General features: G+C 50.3%; 1 protein-coding gene across 2 annotated transcripts in view; it reads right to left on the bottom strand.

The window, feature by feature from the left end:
* Positions 1–558: 558 nt before the first annotated feature.
* Positions 559–19,722, bottom strand: part of ASAP1 (ArfGAP with SH3 domain, ankyrin repeat and PH domain 1) — a 335,628-nt gene continuing 316,464 nt past the window's right edge. For both annotated transcript variants that reach the window (XM_068983842.1, XM_068983843.1), the window contains 5 exons: positions 15,358–15,427; positions 13,123–13,181; positions 7,164–7,645; positions 5,272–5,394; positions 559–3,258 (listed from right to left, as the gene is read on the bottom strand). In XM_068983842.1, coding sequence (XP_068839943.1) covers positions 3,184–3,258; positions 5,272–5,394; positions 7,164–7,645; positions 13,123–13,181; positions 15,358–15,427 — 809 coding nt within the window. In that variant the 3' untranslated portion in view covers positions 559–3,183. The remainder of the gene's footprint in view (positions 3,259–5,271; positions 5,395–7,163; positions 7,646–13,122; positions 13,182–15,357; positions 15,428–19,722) is intronic.

The raw sequence follows: 19,722 nt of genomic DNA, 5'->3' as shown, positions 1-19,722 counted from the left end.
AGAACTTTCAGTGTATCCACATGTAACCTTTGGGGACTTCCCTGGTGGTCCAGTGGCTAAGACTCTGCACTCCAAATGCAGGTTCGAGCTTTGGTCAGGGAACTGGATCCCACAAGCCACAACTACAGATCCTGCCCGCCACAATGAAGATCACAGATCCCATGTGCTGCAACTAAGGCCTGGTGCAGCCAAATAAGTACAGAAATATGTATTTTTTAAAAGTTATGATAAAAAAAAAATGTAACATTCATGATGTTCCAAGATATGCAGGCTGGGTGCCTATAGGTGGGGGTGGGTTGGGGGTAGCGGGGTCAGAGAGGAGAAAGAACTGAAATGCTAAAGGTCCATGGTTTGTTAAGCCGAGGAAAGTAATGCACATTCTTTATCTGAAGTGAATCTGAACGTAGAAGTTGCGTGACTTGTGTTATCTGTACCTGCCTCCCGCCCCACCTAAAGCACAGCCAAGTCAAGTTCTAATTTCCTCCAACCAGAAGAGCCATGGACAACTCACAAAACGACCTTATGTCAGATGTTTGGGATCAACTGAGAGTATGTTTATTTAAAAGCAATTTTAAATATTAAAAAAAGTAGAAATGAACACATACAGTACTGAAAAACAGTCACATTAAATACATGTGAAATGACGAGTATACTGATGTCTAAGCATAACATCCAGATGGGAATTCGGAATTTAACTTGTGGCGCTGTGGGATCCCTATACAACATGTTGAAGTTCTAGGCAATAAAAAAATAAATAGCAATTGCTGTTCAACAGTAAAATAAGACACACACTATTTGCAGAACATAACTTTCCCCGCTGCGGGGGAGCAAAGAAGAATTAGCTATTTTTCCCATAAGGTTCCATACCTTCAAAATACTCTCTATCATGTACAAAATTGCAGATAGCGGCTCACTGAGTTTAAGAACAATACCAGATTCAAACTCAACCAAGGTCGCCAAAGATATTTATTTATATCTATTTTTCCTATGTCCCACAGTAAGCTGGGTTAGAGAAAACTCAGAGTCCTGATGGAAAACAAAAACAAAACCAGGAAAAAAACAAACAAGTGTTAAAAAGCATCTGTGTAAAAGTTGCTCTAAAAGAGGAAAAAAGAAAAGGAATTAATTCCATGTAATTTTAGACATCGTGCTTTTGTGTTTTTTTTTTTTTTAAAGCCAGTTTATTTTGAGATCAGTTGAAAATACTGTAGGCCACAAAAATGAACAGTGCTTGAATGCAACTTAAGTGTAAGTGAATGAATTGGAACACTAAATAACTTCGGGAGGTGACTTCCTGTCCAGACACCCGGTCGCTACTCTACTGAGCCTGCCAACACTGTGGACCACGCACACCAGCACGTCGGCTGGTTCCTCGTATCTGTGTGGAGTTCACGTGTGCCACGACGCTGAGGAAGCAATTGCTTAAAATCACTTTCCGATAATAGCTGGTGAGATATGTTGCAGGTTTGTCATGCAAGGTTTATTGGTTCAGTGATCACGTGAACAGAGCTAAGTTAATGCTCGCCAAGCAATGCGACTCGATTACAGAGGGCTCCCCTAAGGGTCTGGTTGGGAGCTGTGCTTCTGTGAAATGAACATTTCTCACTTGTTGCCAGGATGATCTGCTTAAAAATATTAGTTTCCTGCGCTGCTGCCAATGTAGCTGTTTAAGCAAGTGCACTGCCAGGACGACACACGGGCCTCGGAATCTGAGAGCAGTCCCACGGACGGGGGAGCGGAGCTGCTGTATTCTTTCCCCAGATTCAGACTGATATAAAAGACTGAAAAACTTAGGATGGTCTTAATGGCCTGATGAACGCGGCTGGGATGAGAAAAAAACCGGGAGGGGCAGGGACCCCTGGCAGAAAAGCATGTTTCACAGTGCAATTCATAGCAGCGTTCAGAAACTTGGTTATGAACTGACTTGAAGATGACGTGTCTGTTCAACAGAGCTTGGAAACTTATCTATGATTGGGGTTTAGTAAAGAAAATGGGGGAAAAAAAAAAGAAGGCTGGTTTCAGCACCTGGATTCTAGAGGGGAGCGGGCGGGGGAAAATGGTGGGCAGAACTGATTTCTGAATTCGTCATCTTCTTGAACACTCTTTTGAAAGTTTAAATTTATCCAGAATGGAAACTAAGAAAAGAATTTAAGACGGACATGTTAGGGGTGTTAACACAGTTGAAGGATGCTAATTCATAATGTGATATGTGCATTCATACTCTTGAGGAAGCCAAATGACTGACTGGAAACAAATATTTGTTGCAACCTTATAATTTCTGCTTTAATGGCAATCAAGTTAAAAAAAAATGTACAGTTCAACGTATCCATACTATTCCTTTATAAAAGGCAGATTTCAGGTAAGCTTCTAAATGCATGCATAATGTAGAGGCTAATATTTTCTGGCAGTCCTTGGTTCCTGAAAGTTGAACTTCATCAGATGTGTCTTAAACTTCTGTGAAAATAGTCATGAAGGATATGTTATTTTTGCATAATGAGGTAATATCAGGGGCGGGCACTCATCTTCTTAAGACAGCATAAACCCACGTGTCTAAACCTGTGTGAGGCTGTGGGCATTGTAAAATGCCACCCAGCGTTCTGGGTCAGTGGATGTTTTGCTGAAGGAATAACACTTACACAGAACTGAGCACTTTTCTGTAATAAATACCAAAGTCGGTTTTTGTAGCTGTAAACTGTGCACACAGATAACAACAGGCTGGTCTGTCACGGAGTGGAAAGATTCACCTGGAAGACAGTACCCACCTCTTTGCTAATGTTGCATTTCTCAGTAACACAATGGAGAATACTGTCAGGTTAGGAACAGAGAGGCAATTCTGTGCCCTTCAACGGTTGCTGGAGACCATTTCTATTTGCAAAGCCAGCAGTTCCTATATTCCTGCTTGTTTGTTTGCTTGGAAAACAGCATAGACAGAGATGTAAGTGCTAGATACCAAGGATGGCTTTGGCAAGCCAGTAAGGCGCGCCGGGCCCCAAGGCTACCCGAATACTGGCGAAGGCAGAGACCGCAGGATATTTACAACACGCGTTCCGTTCCTCTCCTGAGGCGGCCCCTCCGGGAGCTTCCACTCGGTAACAGCAGCTATTTACACGGTGTGCACAGGGTCCCGGGGAGGCAGCGGTCTGGTATGACGGGCGCGGACAGTCTGAAGGCTCTGCTTTTCTGCTAGTCGGACAGGATGTGGACAAAGGACACTGGGAAGACGCCCTTCCTCTCGGGCTGCCCCTCGATGTGCCCAATCTGCAGGGAGAAGGGAGAGGCGTCAGGCAGGAGGCAGCCGGTAGGTCCGAGCGCCCCCGGAGCTGATACTGATGCAGGCCCCGGGCAGACACAATGAAGGCGCCACGCACGGCGAAACCGCTTTCACAGGGATCGCTTCGCTAGCAGGCAGCCCCGGGAGGTGGACGGTCCTGGGGCCCTCACTTTCTACACGAAGGGACAGGGGCCCCAAGGGGTGGGGTCCTGCCTTGGTCTTTCCTGGGCTGCAGCTTCAACCCCGCGCTTAACCAGGCCGCTCGGCTGCCTCTCCCGCTGGGTGACCTTGCAAAGTGTGCTAAGCCTCCCTTGTCTGTAAAACGGGGCTGAAAAACCCCTGCTTCCCAGGCCTGTGGGGAAGCTACACCAACGATTCTACACATAAAAAGGGCCACTAGGCACCAAGAACTTGCTGTCTGGTTGTGGTGGAGGAGAGGACGCTGTGAAAGTCTGAGAGTGATGAGGGCAGCTGTTTTCTTGTCTGCTGCCTAAACCTGTCAGCCATCGTTACCTCCCAAGGCTCCGAATAACCTGTTACATGAGGATTAACTGCTTCGAAGAGAACCCTATCAGGAAAAAGACCAGAGACATGCATGCTGGCTTCAGATGACCATCACAGAGAAAGATGGGCGGCCTCCTTTGCTCATCAGGCCTGGGGCCTTGGGCGGTCAGCCGGGCCTCTGTGCACCGGTTTCCATCTGGACAGAGGGGTTAATAGCAAGGCCAGGATGACCCACGTCATCGGGTCTTAGTTGGCGTCATGCACCTGAGTCCTCAGACATCCCTGTGAGGGAGGGTGACTCATGCCTCCCTTTTCAGAGGGGGAAACTGAGGCTCACAGAAGGCTGCACCCAGGGCCAGACGGTGAGTCACACTGGGATTTCAGCGCCTGTCTCCTTGTCAGGGATCTAACCCACCAGACTTCACGACAGACAGAGAGAGGGAGGAAGGGGGCCTCTGGTTTGTCAGCCCCGGTGCTTCTGACATTTGGGGCAGAGGGTTGTTTGTGATGGGGGCTCCCCCACACATCACAGGACGTTCGGCAGAGGCCAGCAGCACACACTCTGGCCAGGCCCTGACGAGCAGAATGTTTCCAGATATTGCCACATGTGCCTGGAGAGTGAGACTGCCCCGGCTGAACCACTGCTGCGGCCCAAGGAGCATCCCGATGGCTGTGACCGGGATTCTGGAGTCAAGGTCTGGGCCCAAGGGTAGGAAAGGCGAAGGGCCACGAGTGTGCCCATGTGTGTTTCTGGGTGTCAGCAGGTCCTGGGCTCAGCAGTGAACCACAGGTCCCTTTCTCGGCACAGAGTGTTGGGCGCTCTGGGCAGGACAGGGCTCCAGCTGCGAAGGAAGCAGAATTTCCACGCCAGGGGTGGGGAGTGATCGCCTCGGAGGCGTCCACCCGCTGCCCCTCTGTCCGGCAGCGCCCGCCAGAGGCTTCCTCCCTCGATAGCCTGGACAGCTGTGGGCACGTCGGGTCCCCTGCAGCCACCCAGGACCCAGGCAGCTCCCAGGCCGTGGTGGGTCACGTGGATAGAACTTCAGGCTGGACGAAGATGGGTGTGTGTGTGTGTGTGTGTGTGTGTGTGTGTGTGTGTGTGTGTGTGTGTGCGTGCGTGTGCGTGTGCGTGTGTGTGTATGTGGAGGGGTGGGGTGATAAAGCCTGAGGATGTGTGGTGGGGATGTATGTGCATACAAGTATGTATGTGTGTGTGTATACGTGTGTGTGTGGTGATGGAGCCTGAGAACATTTGGCAGGTGTGTGTGTTTGTGTGGTGGTGGCGGTGGTGTTGAAGGGTGAGCAGAGCTGGCTGGGCCAGTGTTGAATGAGCTTCAGTTTTACATCTGAAAAGCCAGAAAGCACCTGCGGCCTGTGTGATGAGGGTACTCTCCGGAGCTGGTTTTGAAGCTCCCGGCTAAGAGGCAGGACAGGCACTGTGTCCTGGGGGGCGTGTGCGGGCTGACCGCGGACAGCGCCACGTGCCTGGTACGTACCCACCACTCCTGGTCCTCCTCCCCGGTGACCACGATCACCTCGCCCTCCATGAAAGTCAGCTCATCATCGTTGTCCGCCTGGCAGTCGTAGATGGTCTTCACTCGCCTCACCTTGCTCTTCCCCTTCAAGAAAGCAGCGGGGTTTTAGCTCGCAGGACAGGCTGAAGGGAAAGGAGGACACGATGACCCAGGGCGAGTGGCTTCACCTCGCCGAGCCTCAGTTTCTCCCTGATGAAAGGGGGGAGAGCCCCCAGCCCTGGGTGCTCTCCAGATAGAAGGGCCCTCTGCCCAAGGCAACAGGGGGGCCCAGGGAGAGTGGAGGGGGGCCGGTGGCCACCGATGACTTCCATCTGAGAGCAAACATCACGGGGAAGGGATCAAAATCCAGCTTCACCAGAAATAAGCGATGTGCCCGACCACACCCCGCCCCACCCTGCCCCGCAGCGGCCTGCAAAGATGACAGCAGATTCTAAAAATGGTTTGGGGAAACATGATGTAAAGCAGACCAAACACATGCAGCATAAACACATTTCTCAGCCCCTCATGCAAAGCGCCGTGTCAGCACACGCTGCTGACACAGAGCAGGGGAGCCCGGGGCGGGGGCGGGGGACTCCAGGCAGTTCCCCAAAACGTTTTAGTTTCTGACCCATGTTGATCCGAGCTTTTGGTTGTTAGATTTCCAGTTCTCTGCAAACAGGAAGATGGAAATAGAGAACTGACCTCCCAAAGGATGTTTCTGGCACCTGGCTTATTAAATAATTAGGAATTTTAAAAAAGCAAGCTGTCCCGCTCAAAGTCTGGGGTCAAGGGCTTTTCCTCTTGGTTTGTTGGTTTCTCCCTCACTCTCCCTGATGGCCCACTTGCTTCTACAATTCCCTTTCCCGGGCTAAGCCAGTGCTGGTGGAGTCTGAGAAGCCGAGGGCTACGGCCAGTCGAGGTCTTAAATCTTTTCCGCTCTGACTCTGTGAGCAAACTGGAAGACCTATGTGTGACCATTTATAACAGGGAGGGTTAAATGAGATAATTAAACGGTGAAGTGTGCAGTAGCACAGACTGGAATTGTGTACATCAAGGCCAAGGGTGGTGCTCAGGCTTCTCGAGCACCGTGAAAAGCAAGCATCCATCAATGAACATGCTTGTGGCCTCCCACCCGGGAGAGGCTCTGTTTCACTATTCTCACCTTTCCTTTAGTATTGAAGGGACACACTTCTATCACAATGTTGTTTTTTCATGGGAAGATGTGAGCAAGGCTTTTGGTCCCCCCGCTACCTGTGTTCCTTAACCCGGGGTGCTCCCACCCCGGTCAGGGTGCGGCGTGGGCAGGACAGGCAGTACGTGTGCATCTTCCCAGAGCTTCATTTTTCCAAAAGAAGATTTTTTTTTAGGGGGTGGGGAGGGAAAGGCATGTTTAAAGCAAAAAGGACCTACTATAGAGCAGAAGGCATTCTGTGAAAATGAAGGGGTGGGAGACTTCAAACCAAACTCTACGTTGGTTGGTACAAGTCTCTTTGGGCTTTATGTCCAATTCCTCCAAAAGGTGCAAAGAGAAGCTGAGGTGTGAGGCTGCTTTCCCGGGACCTTGGGAAAGGAACGGTCTCCTGCTCAAGGACCACAGACAAGGGCGACCACTTGCTGGGCGCTGCTCGCACTTCCCTGCATTTCACTGCCCATGAAGCCAGGCAGTGTTCTAACCCCTTTCTGTGAAGGAGGAGACAGAGGTTCAGGGCCGTGAGGAGGTGGCCACGGCCCCGTGGTCACAGGGCAGGCAGGTCCTGATGCCTATCTGCTGGGGTCCACAGCCCGGCCCCAACCCCCAGGCCCTGCACCCCCAACGACACCCGACCCCGGCTGGGCCGGGTGAGCACGTGCCTGGGTTTCCGAGCACCACTCACCGTGTTGATCTTCCTGGGCAGCGGCACGGGTGTCTCTGGCAGGGTGGGCGTGAGGTCGTTGGTGTCCTCGGACGCCTGCTTGGGGATGTTCGGGGACAGGTCCGCCGGGTGTGACTTGGGGGTGAGCTCCGGGGGTGGCTGGGCCTTGGGCGAGGCGTCTCCCGTCTGGGGTTTTGCCAGCAGCTCCCCCAGTTGTGGCTTGGGAGGCAGGTCCTTCACCTGGGGCTTGGGGGGCAAGTCTGCGAGCTGGGGCTTGGGAGGCAGGTCGCCCAGCTGTGGCTTCGGGGGCAGCTCTCCTGGCTTAGGTGGCAAGTCTCCAATGGGGGGTTTGGGAGCCAGTTCCGTGGGCTTCGGGGGCAGGTCCCCGGGTGGCGGCTTCTGCGGTAACTCTGCCAACTGGGATGACTTCTGGAAGATCTCAGGCGGGACGCTGGCTTTGTCGAGGGACAGATGATGGCTGGTCTCTGTTTTCCTTAGTGCCACTGCGGGAGGCGACCACAGAGAGGGTTCACGGGCAGGACCGACCCTGAGCGCGCGCCCCAGGCAGTCGCAGGCCCAGACCCCACATGACTGGCCTGCTTTTAAGAAAGTTGGAAGCCTGGAGGCATCCACCTTACAAATGGATGATCTTATGCCTCAGTTATGTGAGAATAAGACATCCAAACTCACCCAGAAGTAAAAAAAGAAATACAAAAAACCACAACTATACACATAATAAATCCTCTGGAGAAGGGAATGGCAACCTACTCCAGCATTCTTGCCTCGAAAATTCCATGGACAGAGGATGCTGGTGGGCTACAGTCCACGGGGTCGCAAAGAGTTAGATGTGATTGAGCGACTAACACTCTCACCCTTTCATACACATAATACAGATTACAGGAAACTGAAAGGTGCAGAGTTAAGAGGGGAAGTTTCCCGTAAGTCCACTGCGTAAATCAGCCACTTAAAACGCTCTGGTGCAATTTCCTTCTGGACTTTTCTATGCATTTTTCATAGATAAAACATCTATCTGCTCCTATCTATATACTGATTTAGCAAGAATATTCACCACGTTTATAAAAATCGTTCATTAATACTAAGCATATACTTTTAATGCTGCATCCTATTCCATTCTATAGTGGTATCATTCTAATTTCTCATGTTTTGTATGATGTACACACTGTGTAAGAGGGAAAAAGTTTCTCCTCTTACCACTCCCGCCTACCACCCTTTTGAGGTCAGCTCCATTCCTTTTTAGTGATGCCCATATGTGTATATGTGAATATGTGTATCTATGAATGTGTATATATGAATTATCTTTAAAAACCTGGGACTACAGCAAATACATTAAATGGGACTACAATACCTACATTGCCTGCAACTTGGTTTCCCATTTAATATATTTGGGAGAATTTCTATTAACATGGGACACATACATTGGAGAAGGAAATGGCAACCCACTCAAGTATTCTTGCTTGCTACAGTCCACTGGGTCGCAGAGTCGGATATGACTGAACGACTCACACTCACTCACTCATATACACACACACACACAAAATACAGTGTCTACAACTTTGGTTTTTCCCCACTTAAAATGCTTGGGAGAATTTCTATTAATAAATCACTTCTTCCTCCTTCTCTTTAAAGGTTGTGCAGTACTCCATCGCTTGGAGAGTCTGCGGTCTGAACCTTTGCACAGCTCTAACCAGTGGAACTTAAGACATGTCTCCAAATTGGGCTCCACAACTTAGTTACCAGCTGTGTGACCTTGAGCAGGCTGCAAAACCCCTCACATTCCTCATCTCTAAAACACGAGCTGACATAATGAACTTGCCAACAGGACAAGGCAGACTCTAGGTTCAGTATCAGAATATCACGGAGCATTGTCACTGTTGCTGAGACAAGGTTCCTTGAGGCCAGGATTCCCCAAGCACATAGTGTGTGCTCAGCGAGGACACAGCGGAATAAAGCACACTGAAGGAGCCCAACTAAGAACTGTATTCTAAAGACAAGACACTCAGAGACTCTTCAAATGTTTTGTTTTTTAAAAAAGTAACGACAAACCCCAGTGTTGTAAAGTCACAATCTACACTGCAGCTGCTCCTGCTCGGGGGCTGCCGGCCACACCCCTTCCTAAGGAACTCAGACTTCACGGGCCGGCCGGTGAGCTTCGGCCAACATGGCACAGTTCAGAAAGTGGCAACAGGCCCATCAGATTCCTCTCTTGGAAGCAAGACACTGGGGTAAACAAAACAAGCAAGACACTGAGGCAGGCGGTGATGGGGGAACAGCTGGGGGAATCCCCTGAGGCAGCGGGGCTGAAAAGCCTAGCTCTGAGCCACACTTACGGGGGAACAGAAACCGTGAGGAAGTGCTGGGCTGCCCAAACAGGCAACTCCGGTTCTAGGAATTTATCCAAAAAGGGGATCAAAGCCAGGGCACATGCCTGTGCCAGGGTGTTCAGCATGACATTGTTTATAGTGAAAAAAAAAACTGTGAACCGGGCGAATGTGGAAGAGGACAGACTACTTAATATGGCCCGGTATGAGATAACGGAGCACTACACAGCCAGTAAGAGTACAATTAATCTCATGGAAAGGGCTCTTGATTCACTGTATGACAAAAACCAGCTTACATAGTGACATGAAAAAATCATAGGAAAAAGACCAAGAGGACCGACTAAATTGACCCTGGGTGGCGAGACTTTCGGTGGTTTGTATTTTCTTTATACTTCTTTGCATTTTTTAAATCTAGAATGAATATAGGTTCATTTTATACTATGAAGAAATATGAAAAGAGTCTCCCCTCTAAAGAAGTCTCTCTGACTATTTTATTTCCAAGATGATCTTGTGTTTTCCCCTCTCTAATTCAAAGTCCTTTGTGAGCTTCATTTTTTTTTTAAAATTTATTTATTTGTCTGTACCAGGTCTTAAGTTTCATCACTTGACCTTAGTTGTGGCATTTGAGATTTTCCCTGACCAAAGATCGATCTTGGGCCCCCTGCGTTAGGAGTGTGAAGTGTTAGCCACTGGACTACTAGCGAAGTGCCTGAGCTGCATTCTTAACTGATGGGCAGACCAGCAAATTTCCCCCCGAAGTTGGATGACACAGAGTACTCTGCTCGAATGAGGACATCAAGAACAAGAAAGGAGTGAGAATTCCACCCCATCCCTGGGACTTCCTTGGTGGGCCAGTGGTTAAGAATACACACTTCCACTGCAGGGGATGTGGGTTTGATCCCTGGTTGGGGAACTAGAATTCCGCATGCTGCATGGCACAGCTGAAAAATAAGAAAAAGACCCGGGGAGTTATGGTGCAGCTGGTTCATGCAGGCAAGGTTGGTTGGAAACAAACAGATTTGGCCCTTTGGACAGCAGTATGACACAGAGCTCAGGTGCTGAAACACTCTGCCCTGGGCTGTGACGGTTCTGTTACTGAGAATAGGCTCTAAGGACATAACTGAGAAGGAGGAGGAAGATGAAGAAAGAGTCCGCGTGCTCTCAGCTCATGTTTCCAACAAAAGGGGGCGTCAAGCAGAGGATGGCAGCCGCTTGATGACAGAATCCTAAGTGGAAAAACCCAGGATGCAGGGCTGGACTTTCACTGTGATGACAGCTAGGGAAGAATGTAAGGGACCAAGGGCTGTGTCACAGCCCAACACTACGGTGACTCTGTTCAGGTTGGAGAGGCCCCTGAAGTTTCTCTACTTTTGCCCTTTAAAACTCATTAAACAAATGGCTCCATGCAGCAGTCAATCCCCAGCTGAGGTTTTCACTAAGCCCTTTAGAAGAAGCCCAAAGGATTCCCTGGTGGCTCAGATGGTAAAGAATCCACCTGCAAAGCAGGAGATCTGGGTTCGATCCCTGGGTCGGGCAGATCCCCTGGAGAAGGGAATGGCAACCCACTCCAGTATTCTTGCCTGGAGAATCCCATGGACAGAGGAGTCTGGAGGGCTACAGTCCATGGGGTTGCAAAGAGTCGGACACGACTGAGCAACTAACACTTTCAAAGAATTTAAAAAACAAGTGATGTTTGGGAGGGAAAAACAGTGAGGTGTGGTCAGGATAGTCCACATGGAAGTGGCAGCAGGTGCTGGGGAGGATAGGCGGGCAGAAGGAGCTGCGCCCGGTCCCTCTCAGTGTCACAGACGCCCTCTGCCTCTGGCTGAGGAGGCTCAGAAATACACCCAGACTCTGCTTGTTTTCTGAGTGAGACAAGGACATACTGGATGGATGGCGCAGCAGCCACTGATATAACACGGAGCACCCTAGCTCTTCTGCTGGGGAAAGACTGCAGGGCCGGGGTGGAAGCAGGCAGACCAGAGAGGAGGCTGCAGAGTCTAGACAGGAGAGCATGGTCTGGGAGACCACGGTGAGAGTGGAGACACGGGAATCAACAGTGTGTGTGGAGGATGAGGGGCATGGGAGGAAGGGAGGAGCTGGGCTTCTCTCCTAGGTTTAAGATCCAATCTCCTGGACCTGGACAATATCACCTGTAATAGTCAGGGATGCTGTGCAAGGAACAGGTTTGGCTGGAGGGGGTGTGTGTGTCTGTGTGTACCTGGACAATATAACCTGTTACAATCAGGGATGCTGTGCAAGGAACAGATTTGGCCGGAGGGGTGTGTGTGCTGTGTGTGTGTGCATGTATCTGGACAACATCGCGTGTGCGTGCGTGTGTGTTTGTGTGTGTGTACCTGGACAACACTGCCTATAACAGACAGGGACACTGTGCGAGGAACAGGTTTGGCTGGAGGGTGTGTGTGTGTGTGTGTGTGTGTGTGTGTGTGTGTGTGTGTAAAGGATCTTCAAAATCTTAGGTTGAGAAGCTGTCTGACATCTGAGCAGAGACAGGACAGTGGCAGGTTAGATTACAGAGGGACACTTGGACTACGTACATGATACAGAGATGCCGAGGTGGGTACCCCAGGGAATGAGGGCAGATTCAGAAGAGAAGTGACTGCAACCGAGCCAATCTCTGGGGGCTGCGGACACGAGGGGCCTGCACATGCGGGGAGGGACTGTCAGTGCCATAAGAACAGGATGGTGTCCACAGGTCAAGTGCAGAGACCAGCTGGGTCAAAGGCTGCAGACGGGCCAAGCTGATCACCGCTGACGGCCTCGTGGAGGGGTTTTAACAGAGACACATGAATGGATCTCGGCCTGGAGAACTGGTAGCAGCAAACTTGACATAGAGAGAGGCAGTCAGATGGCACGTCCCTCTCGACAGAAGAGCGCACTGCTGCCTGGGAAGGAGTTTTGCCAAAGCCTGAACTAGCAGCATCTGATCGGGTCTCGTGATCCAACTTTCAATTGATAGGACATATTAGAGGACAGAGGAACATGTTAAATGACTACATGGGGGTGCCGATCAGCAAAATCCAGCCTTTCTGAAGTATGATCTCACTTCGTCCTCACAAAACCTGGTGGAGTAGGTGTCCTGGCCCTGCTGACAGGTGAGGAATCTCAGGCTCAGTGAAGCTTCTGAGTGCCCTGCCCAGGCCTCACAGCTAGTAAGAAGGAGAGCCAGTCCTGGTTCTGAGGTCTCTCTCACTTTGTTTGCAATAGAAGAAATGATATCTGGGGATACTAATGATGGATCTTCTGAAAAAGCATTGCTTTTTTAGGAAAAGTTTGGTGTTTGTTAATTATAAAACTTGAGCTTATAAATATTTTTCTTCACTGAACAAATATTAATTACACATCTCTTACATGTCAGCTGCTGCTCAAGGCCATCTGAGATAAAGCAGGGGCCAAAAAAGACAGACACCCCGACCCCTTGGAGGGTACAGTGACAGTATAATTACATGTAAATATGAAAGAGAGGATGAGATGGTTAGACAGCATCACCAACTAAATGGACATGAATTTGAGCAAACGCTGGTAGATATCCAGTGAAGGACAGGGAAGCCTGGTGAGCTGCTGTCTCTGGTGTCAGAAAGAGTCAAGAGAACAAACAGGATGAAAAAGAGAAATCTTACCTTTCTGAGGTAGTTTAGGAAGAACTCTTGGGCCAAGGGCAGTCTTTGCAGAACCGGTGCTAATGAATAAATAAGAATCGTTTATGATCTCAGAGTGCTATAAAATCAATAGTGAAATAGTATTCAAGGAAATCATAGAAATTCACAGAATTATCTATCTAAAATTGCTTTCAACATTTCCCTAACAAAAGATTATAGTCCAGTTGCCCAGATTTGAAGCTTGCCTGCATTTCCCTGAGGATTTTCTTTTTATTCCCAAGTCTGCAGAATGGAGTCAAGAGGGAAAGTAACAAAACCACCACCAACCCACTGAGTGAAAAAGCCTAATCCCTCCTCTTCTTGACACCTTTCCCTGAAGGAACAGCGCTGATGAAAGCGCGGGGCACCCTGCAGGTCCTGGGCCAAGCGTGCTGCTCCGAGGCAGCTCTTCTCATGCGGCCCCATGATGTTATGCATATCACCTCCATCTGCAGCACAGGAAACCAGAGCCTGTGCACCTCCAGTGACCTGTGGACGCTTCCAAGGCTGGTCAGTGGCAGAGCTGGACATTCAGGCCCAGCTCCATTGGACTCCAGAGCTCTCACTTTTTCTTTGCACCAGAGCAAACAGCTTGGGTCTCAGGCCTCCAGGCTTTCCCTGAGTTGTTCCTCTTCTTGAACAATTTGTAAATGAGCAGAGAAGAGCCCCGGAAAGCAGGCCCTAGGCACAGAAGCTGCCCCATGTCATCTGGTATCAGGGACTCCCCAATGCCCCTGCCACCACTGAAATGCCAGCACTGCAGGAGACTACTCTCGGTGGGAACCCGCTCTTTCCCTTTAATAAGAGGCTGTGACTGTGCTCAGGGAACACCGGGGGCCCTGAGGACCCAAACAGCACAGCATCCCAGTGCCAGACTCGTATCTGCCAAGAGCCCCCTTTATTACCTCGTTTATCCTCTGCTGGCCTAAGAACCGACTCCACCCCTCGTCTATCCTAATTGCATTTAAAAGGATAGGAAAAGCCAAACCAGCCAAAAAGAAAACAAAGAGCTCAATAAAGAAGATGAAATGCAGGTGTCTTTCATCCTGGCCCACAAACCACTTCTGGTCTCAGTGGCTCTCTCCTTGGCTCCCTCGAAATTTTAAGGCTTCTGGGCTACTCAAAGCTAAGGCTGGTGAGATCAAGCCACCACTGGACTAGAAGGGTTTTGCCCTGAACACGTCTGGTGCGTGTCCTGGCCTCAGCATCTTTGCAGGGACACATGTCTGCCCATCACAGACATGAGCTCGATGCTTTCCCAGCCTGGGTACTGAGGCCAGATGCTTGGAAGCATCTCACACGGGTGACCTGGGGTGGATGCTGTGCGTGGATCTGGGCTGCTTCGCGTGCTGTGGGGGGTGCCGTGTGCACATGTATGCAAGAGTGCGTGCACATGTATGCAAGAGTGCGTGCACATGTGGGGGCTCGATTCCCTGTAAAAACCGTTAGTGGGACCCTGTAAAAACCTCACGGGCTCATAAAGGCTAAAACAGGGCGGTGGCATTAGAAGAAATGAGGATTTTGGCTTTTAGCCTCGACAAACTCTGGAAGGCAACCCCCACGCACCAGCTGACTCCTCCTGCCTGAGCTTTTGGGTCAGGAAGCGGCTCCCTGTGTCCTCATCTGGGATCGAGTCTCTGGGGAAAACCCTCTGTGCTGGGACCGGGTATACACTGTCCATAGAAACTCTTCTGAAGCATCTCATTTCGGTGAGAGGAGAGCAGAAAGGGATGCCCCTCCGTTAGCCTAGCTTAAAGAAATCTTACAAACAGGAGGCTTGGAAAGAGTCCTATTTTTATGTTTGAAAATCTCTAGGCTGTTGGATCTCCTTGAGGATTATCTTTTTATTCTCAGGTCTGCAGAATGGAGCTAAAAGAGAAAGTAACAAAACAAAATGACTTCATTAAAAAATTGAAAATAAGAACTCATTCCAGCACAGACTGTGCAATCCTCAGAAAAGTGAGGTCCGTTCCTGCCTGGAATCTGGACAGGGAGGTGCTGATCCCCTGAAACACCGTCTGCAGACCCTGTCCAGGCCCGAGAACTGTGTGCTGAGGGGGGCCATGCAAAGTGATGGAGGCTTTCAGGTTCCCATCACGGTCAGCATCAGCTGGCGGGCCCCACCTTGAGCAGACAGCCCCTGAAGTCCACTTGTATAACTGTCCATGGCGACCCTAAGTGGCCCCCCTCGGGGGAGTCCGCGTGGAGATGGCTCACCTTGACTGCTGGGACAGGCCCTCGAACTTGTTCGCAGTCTTACTGGACGATGACGGACCCACATCGTTACCTGGGGGAGACAGGATTAAATGGACCAACGCTGCAGGTCACAGGGCTGCAAGAGGTCCCACACACAAACGCACTCAAGTTTCATTACTCCTTGGAGATGCCCTGAGAGCCACGTTAATAACAGCAACTGCTGTGTACTCAGCACTGACTACCAGTGAGGTACTGTGTTAGGTACCTCATAGTCATTACATCTGTGAGATACATATTATCATGTGGGTGCGCTCAGTCATGTTCGACTCTTTGCGACCCCATGGACTGTAGCCCACCAGGCTCCTCTGTCCATGGGATTTTTCTGGCAAGAATACTGGAGTGGGGTGCCATTTCCTCCTTCAGGGGATCTTCCCAGGGATTGAACTCGCATCTCCTTTGTCTACTGCACTGCAGGTGGATTCTTTACCCGCTGAGTCAGTGGGGAAGCCCAGACATACCATTTGCCTTACGGTTTACGTAAGAAACAAAGAAGTAAAGCAGAGGCCAGGGTCAAGCAGCTGGTAAGGGTCAGAGCCGGGAGGCAAAGCTAGGCAGCCCTCCTCCAGGGTCTGCAATGAACCCCCACTCTCGCCCCTCCCACCCCAGCCCCATAACCTACAGGAGGGAGAGGCTGATTAAGTGCTCAGACGGAACCTCCTGGATTGGACTGTAACACCAGGTCACTGATGCATGAAGAATAGGGCCAGACTTTCAAATACAGATCTAGTTTAATGAGACACTCCTTCTAACCATCACTCTATTTCCACGAGTCTGCAGCTTAACCCTGAAGGTCTTCCTTGGCAGCCTCTCACGGCATCCTCTGAGCTGAGACTTCCTTTAAGGCAGGTGTTTCTTTTCAGCATGGTGCTCACATCTCACACTTTCAGACTTAAATGGGTCATAACAATCAAAATGTCAAAGAAAGTTCTAGATGAGGGGAATACGCTGCTGCATCTGCTCATTCCTGCTCCAGGTAGAAACACCCCAAACCAGTGATTCTCACCCTATTATGCATGCACACGAGACCACCAGGGCTGCAGGAGCCCCTGCTCTGCTCGGGGCCACCCACTCCGCTGACTCACAGACAAGCCAACACGTCAGGGGCTGGGGCGCGACACTGCAGCTCAAACGGCCAGCATCCTCACTTCACCCTCTCCTCTGGCCACTTTCCAAAGATGCTACATGTTTTTACGCCTCTGTGACCTTGGCCCTTCTGTCCCCATTCCCTGCAGCACCTGTCCCCTCCCACTTGTGGTAAATTCCTCTGCCACCTTAGAAAAGAGTCTCTCAAAAGTCGGACTCTGTCCCTTCATCTCCCGGGCGAGCCTACAACTGTTAATCACAGAGGACGGTCAGGGTGCAGATTCTAGAGCCAGACGAGCCTGGCTCTGGAGTCCAGGTGTGCCCTCTGCCCAGCGGGCATGAGTTCTGATGACACTGCTTTTCCTACCAAGTCTCAGTTCCTGCCTGTATGAAAGACGGATAACAGTTACTCCTCCACTAGACGGCGTGAGCATCTCAGGGGAGAAATCACGGAGTGTGGTGCACGGGGCTGGACCACGGGGGCGAGACAAGAAGGGGGGATCGCTGTTCCGAGCTCTCTGATGTGATGCAGCGAAAATGGTGATGATTTATTTCCTCAACAGGTGAGCGCTTCGCTGACAGGGGCTCTGCCTTTTCTGGTTCCGTGGCCCTGCTCTCCAGCCTGCTGTCTGCCCAGAGCCGCCTCCGGGTGCTATTGAAGGAAATCGTGGCCCACAGAGCCGCCGCCGCCACTTCTCCACCCCCAGTCCGGCTTCTCCCACTCCTTGGGGGCGAGGGTGGGCCTGGGGAAGGCATGTGAGGTTGGGCAGACAGGAATTCTGCCTTTCTCAGAGCCAGGCAAAGGCCACCTGCCATGCCTGGGAAGAGAAACGTGGCTCAGCACAATTTCCAGAAACAGGAGAACAAGGTTGGAGGGAGGGGGAGGAGCACGAGCATGGAAGCAGCTCAGTCCTCTTCCTCTCTCTGTGCCATCTGGGGAGGGCTGTGCTGCACACACAGATGCGCAGGAAGGGACGGCGGCAGACAGACGCGGGACAGGCAATTTAAGAAGCTGTGGCCAGGGACGTCCCTGGTGGTCCAGTGGTTCAGAATCTGCCTGTTGATGCAGGGGACAACGGGTTCTATCCCTGGGCCGGGAAGATCCCACATGCCTCTGGGCAACTAAGCTTTCGAGCCACAACTACTGAAGCCCTTGCACCCCACAGCCTGTGCTCTGCGACGAGAGGCCACTGCAACGAGAAGACTGCACACCACACCTAGAAAGCAGCCCCCACTCACCGCAACAACACACAGCAACCAAGACCCAGCACAGCCAAAAGTAAATAAACAAACAACAACAAATGCTGTGGCCGAGACTCGAGGTCCCTTGGTATGGCCCGGCAGCTGTGGGCCAAGAGTGTGGAATGAGAGGAGGCGCTGCCTAGCAGGGCCTGGCACATGGGCTCCAGCAGTCTTCTGGAAGAGTGGACAGTCGTATGAGCCTTGGAGTCAGAAATTGGTTCAGATCCCAGCTCTGAAGTTACTGGACCTGTGATCTTAGGCAAGTCACTAGACCTCTGTGCTTCGATCGAATCAACTAACCCAGGACAATGACAGTCCCTATTTTATAGGACAGTTGTTATGACTTAATTAGGATTGACTGGTTTGATCTCCTTGCTGTCCAAGGGACTCTCCAATAAATCCTAAAGGAAATCAATCCTGAATATTCATTGGAAGGACTGATGCTGAAGCTCCAATACTTTGGCCACCTGATGCAAAGAGCCGACTCATTGGAAAAGACTGGGAAAGACTGAAGGCAGGAGGCGAAGAGGGCAACAGAGGAAGAGATGGTTGGATGGCGTCACTGACTCAATGGACATGAGTTTAAGCAAACTCTAGGAGATAGTGAAGGACAGGGAAGCCTGGTATGCTGCTATTTACGGCGTCACAAGGAGTCGGACACAACTGAGCGAATGAACAACAAATGATGACTTAATACAATAATGTATGAACAAATGTACAAGACCAGATACCTAGCAAATAATCTATACATGGCAGTAGCCACTATTATTTATAGAACTGCATGTAAAACGGGGTTGGGGGGCAGGGGCAGCTGACTTGAGACTATATCGGGAAATCCAAGAAAAAGAAAGAATCAGAAAGTATCTACCCAAAGGCTCTTGTACAAGTCAATGCGACCTCCAATAAGTAGATGTGGGCACCTCAGATCAGACATTTCAAATACTGACTCTATCACCTGGAAGTTCTGGCCTTGAAACAGGAGAAGTGAATCAATTTTTGGAATAGCTTTTCATTCATTATCTATCCATCATCTATTCTCCATTAAAAAGAAAAAAAAAAAAAAAGGAAGCTTGGGGAGGATGGGGGCCCAGAAAGTAGGGAAAAAAAGGAAGTGTATAGAATATTTTAAGTCCCAGAAGCCAAAGACAAGGAATTAATTAAAGTAATTCCCAGAGGTCACTTAGGCAAGAACCGGTGGAACACGGATCAGAACTTGGGCTTCTGAAAAGTTCACTCAGTTCATGTTACAGTTCCCCAGGTTGTGGCCCTGTAAACACTTCTGTGAGTACTGGATAGCGGTCCCAGCGGAGGCTGATCGTGGGTAGCAATTACAAGGATCTCAAGTTTGAGATGAGGTTTAATACTATGGCCACCACCAAGTGGATAACCGGCTGCACTGTCTTCTGTGCTCTTGCCTGTAAGAACCTCAGTGTCAAATCCTTGGTCTATTTCCAGCCACTGCATGTGACCCTATGCTATGCTTTTAGTGAAGACACCACACTCCTGGACTTCATTTTACTTTGCTACCTTTATTTTCCCTTTGTCCTCATTTCCTTACTAATTTGTGTGTTAAAATGTGTTGGTCTCTTAGAGAGTAGGTTATAAGCAACTTATTTTATCTCCAAAGGTGAGGTTTAACAACAAGCCACCTTAAAAAGCAACAGTCCCTGCAAAAACCCAATTCGCCCACAGGCCTGGCTGTCTTCTGATCAAAATCCTGCCTTCACCATCTCCCTGGTGATGGCTGAACTCATCACTGTGGTGGGACGGTAGTCACGTGACGTCTGGGCTATCTGGGTGCTGTGGATGCTGTGGATCTAATGGGGAGAAAGCCTGGGGCGACCTCCCCAAAGATCAGGGCACCATGCTGTAGGGACGGGGTGGCACAGCCTGGTGGAAGGTGTCCACCTGCTAGGGTACCTTCTCCCTAACTCATTCACAGGTAAAGGAACAACTGCTGAGACAGGAGAATGGCCACAGGGATCAGCGAGCCGTTACGAG

The sequence above is a fragment of the Capricornis sumatraensis genome, chromosome 11 (genome assembly GCF_032405125.1).
Source record: "Capricornis sumatraensis isolate serow.1 chromosome 11, serow.2, whole genome shotgun sequence".
Classification (NCBI taxonomy): Eukaryota; Metazoa; Chordata; class Mammalia; order Artiodactyla; family Bovidae; genus Capricornis; species Capricornis sumatraensis.
Note: the sequence above shows the minus strand (reverse complement) of the source record. Positions and strands in the feature narration are given on the sequence as shown.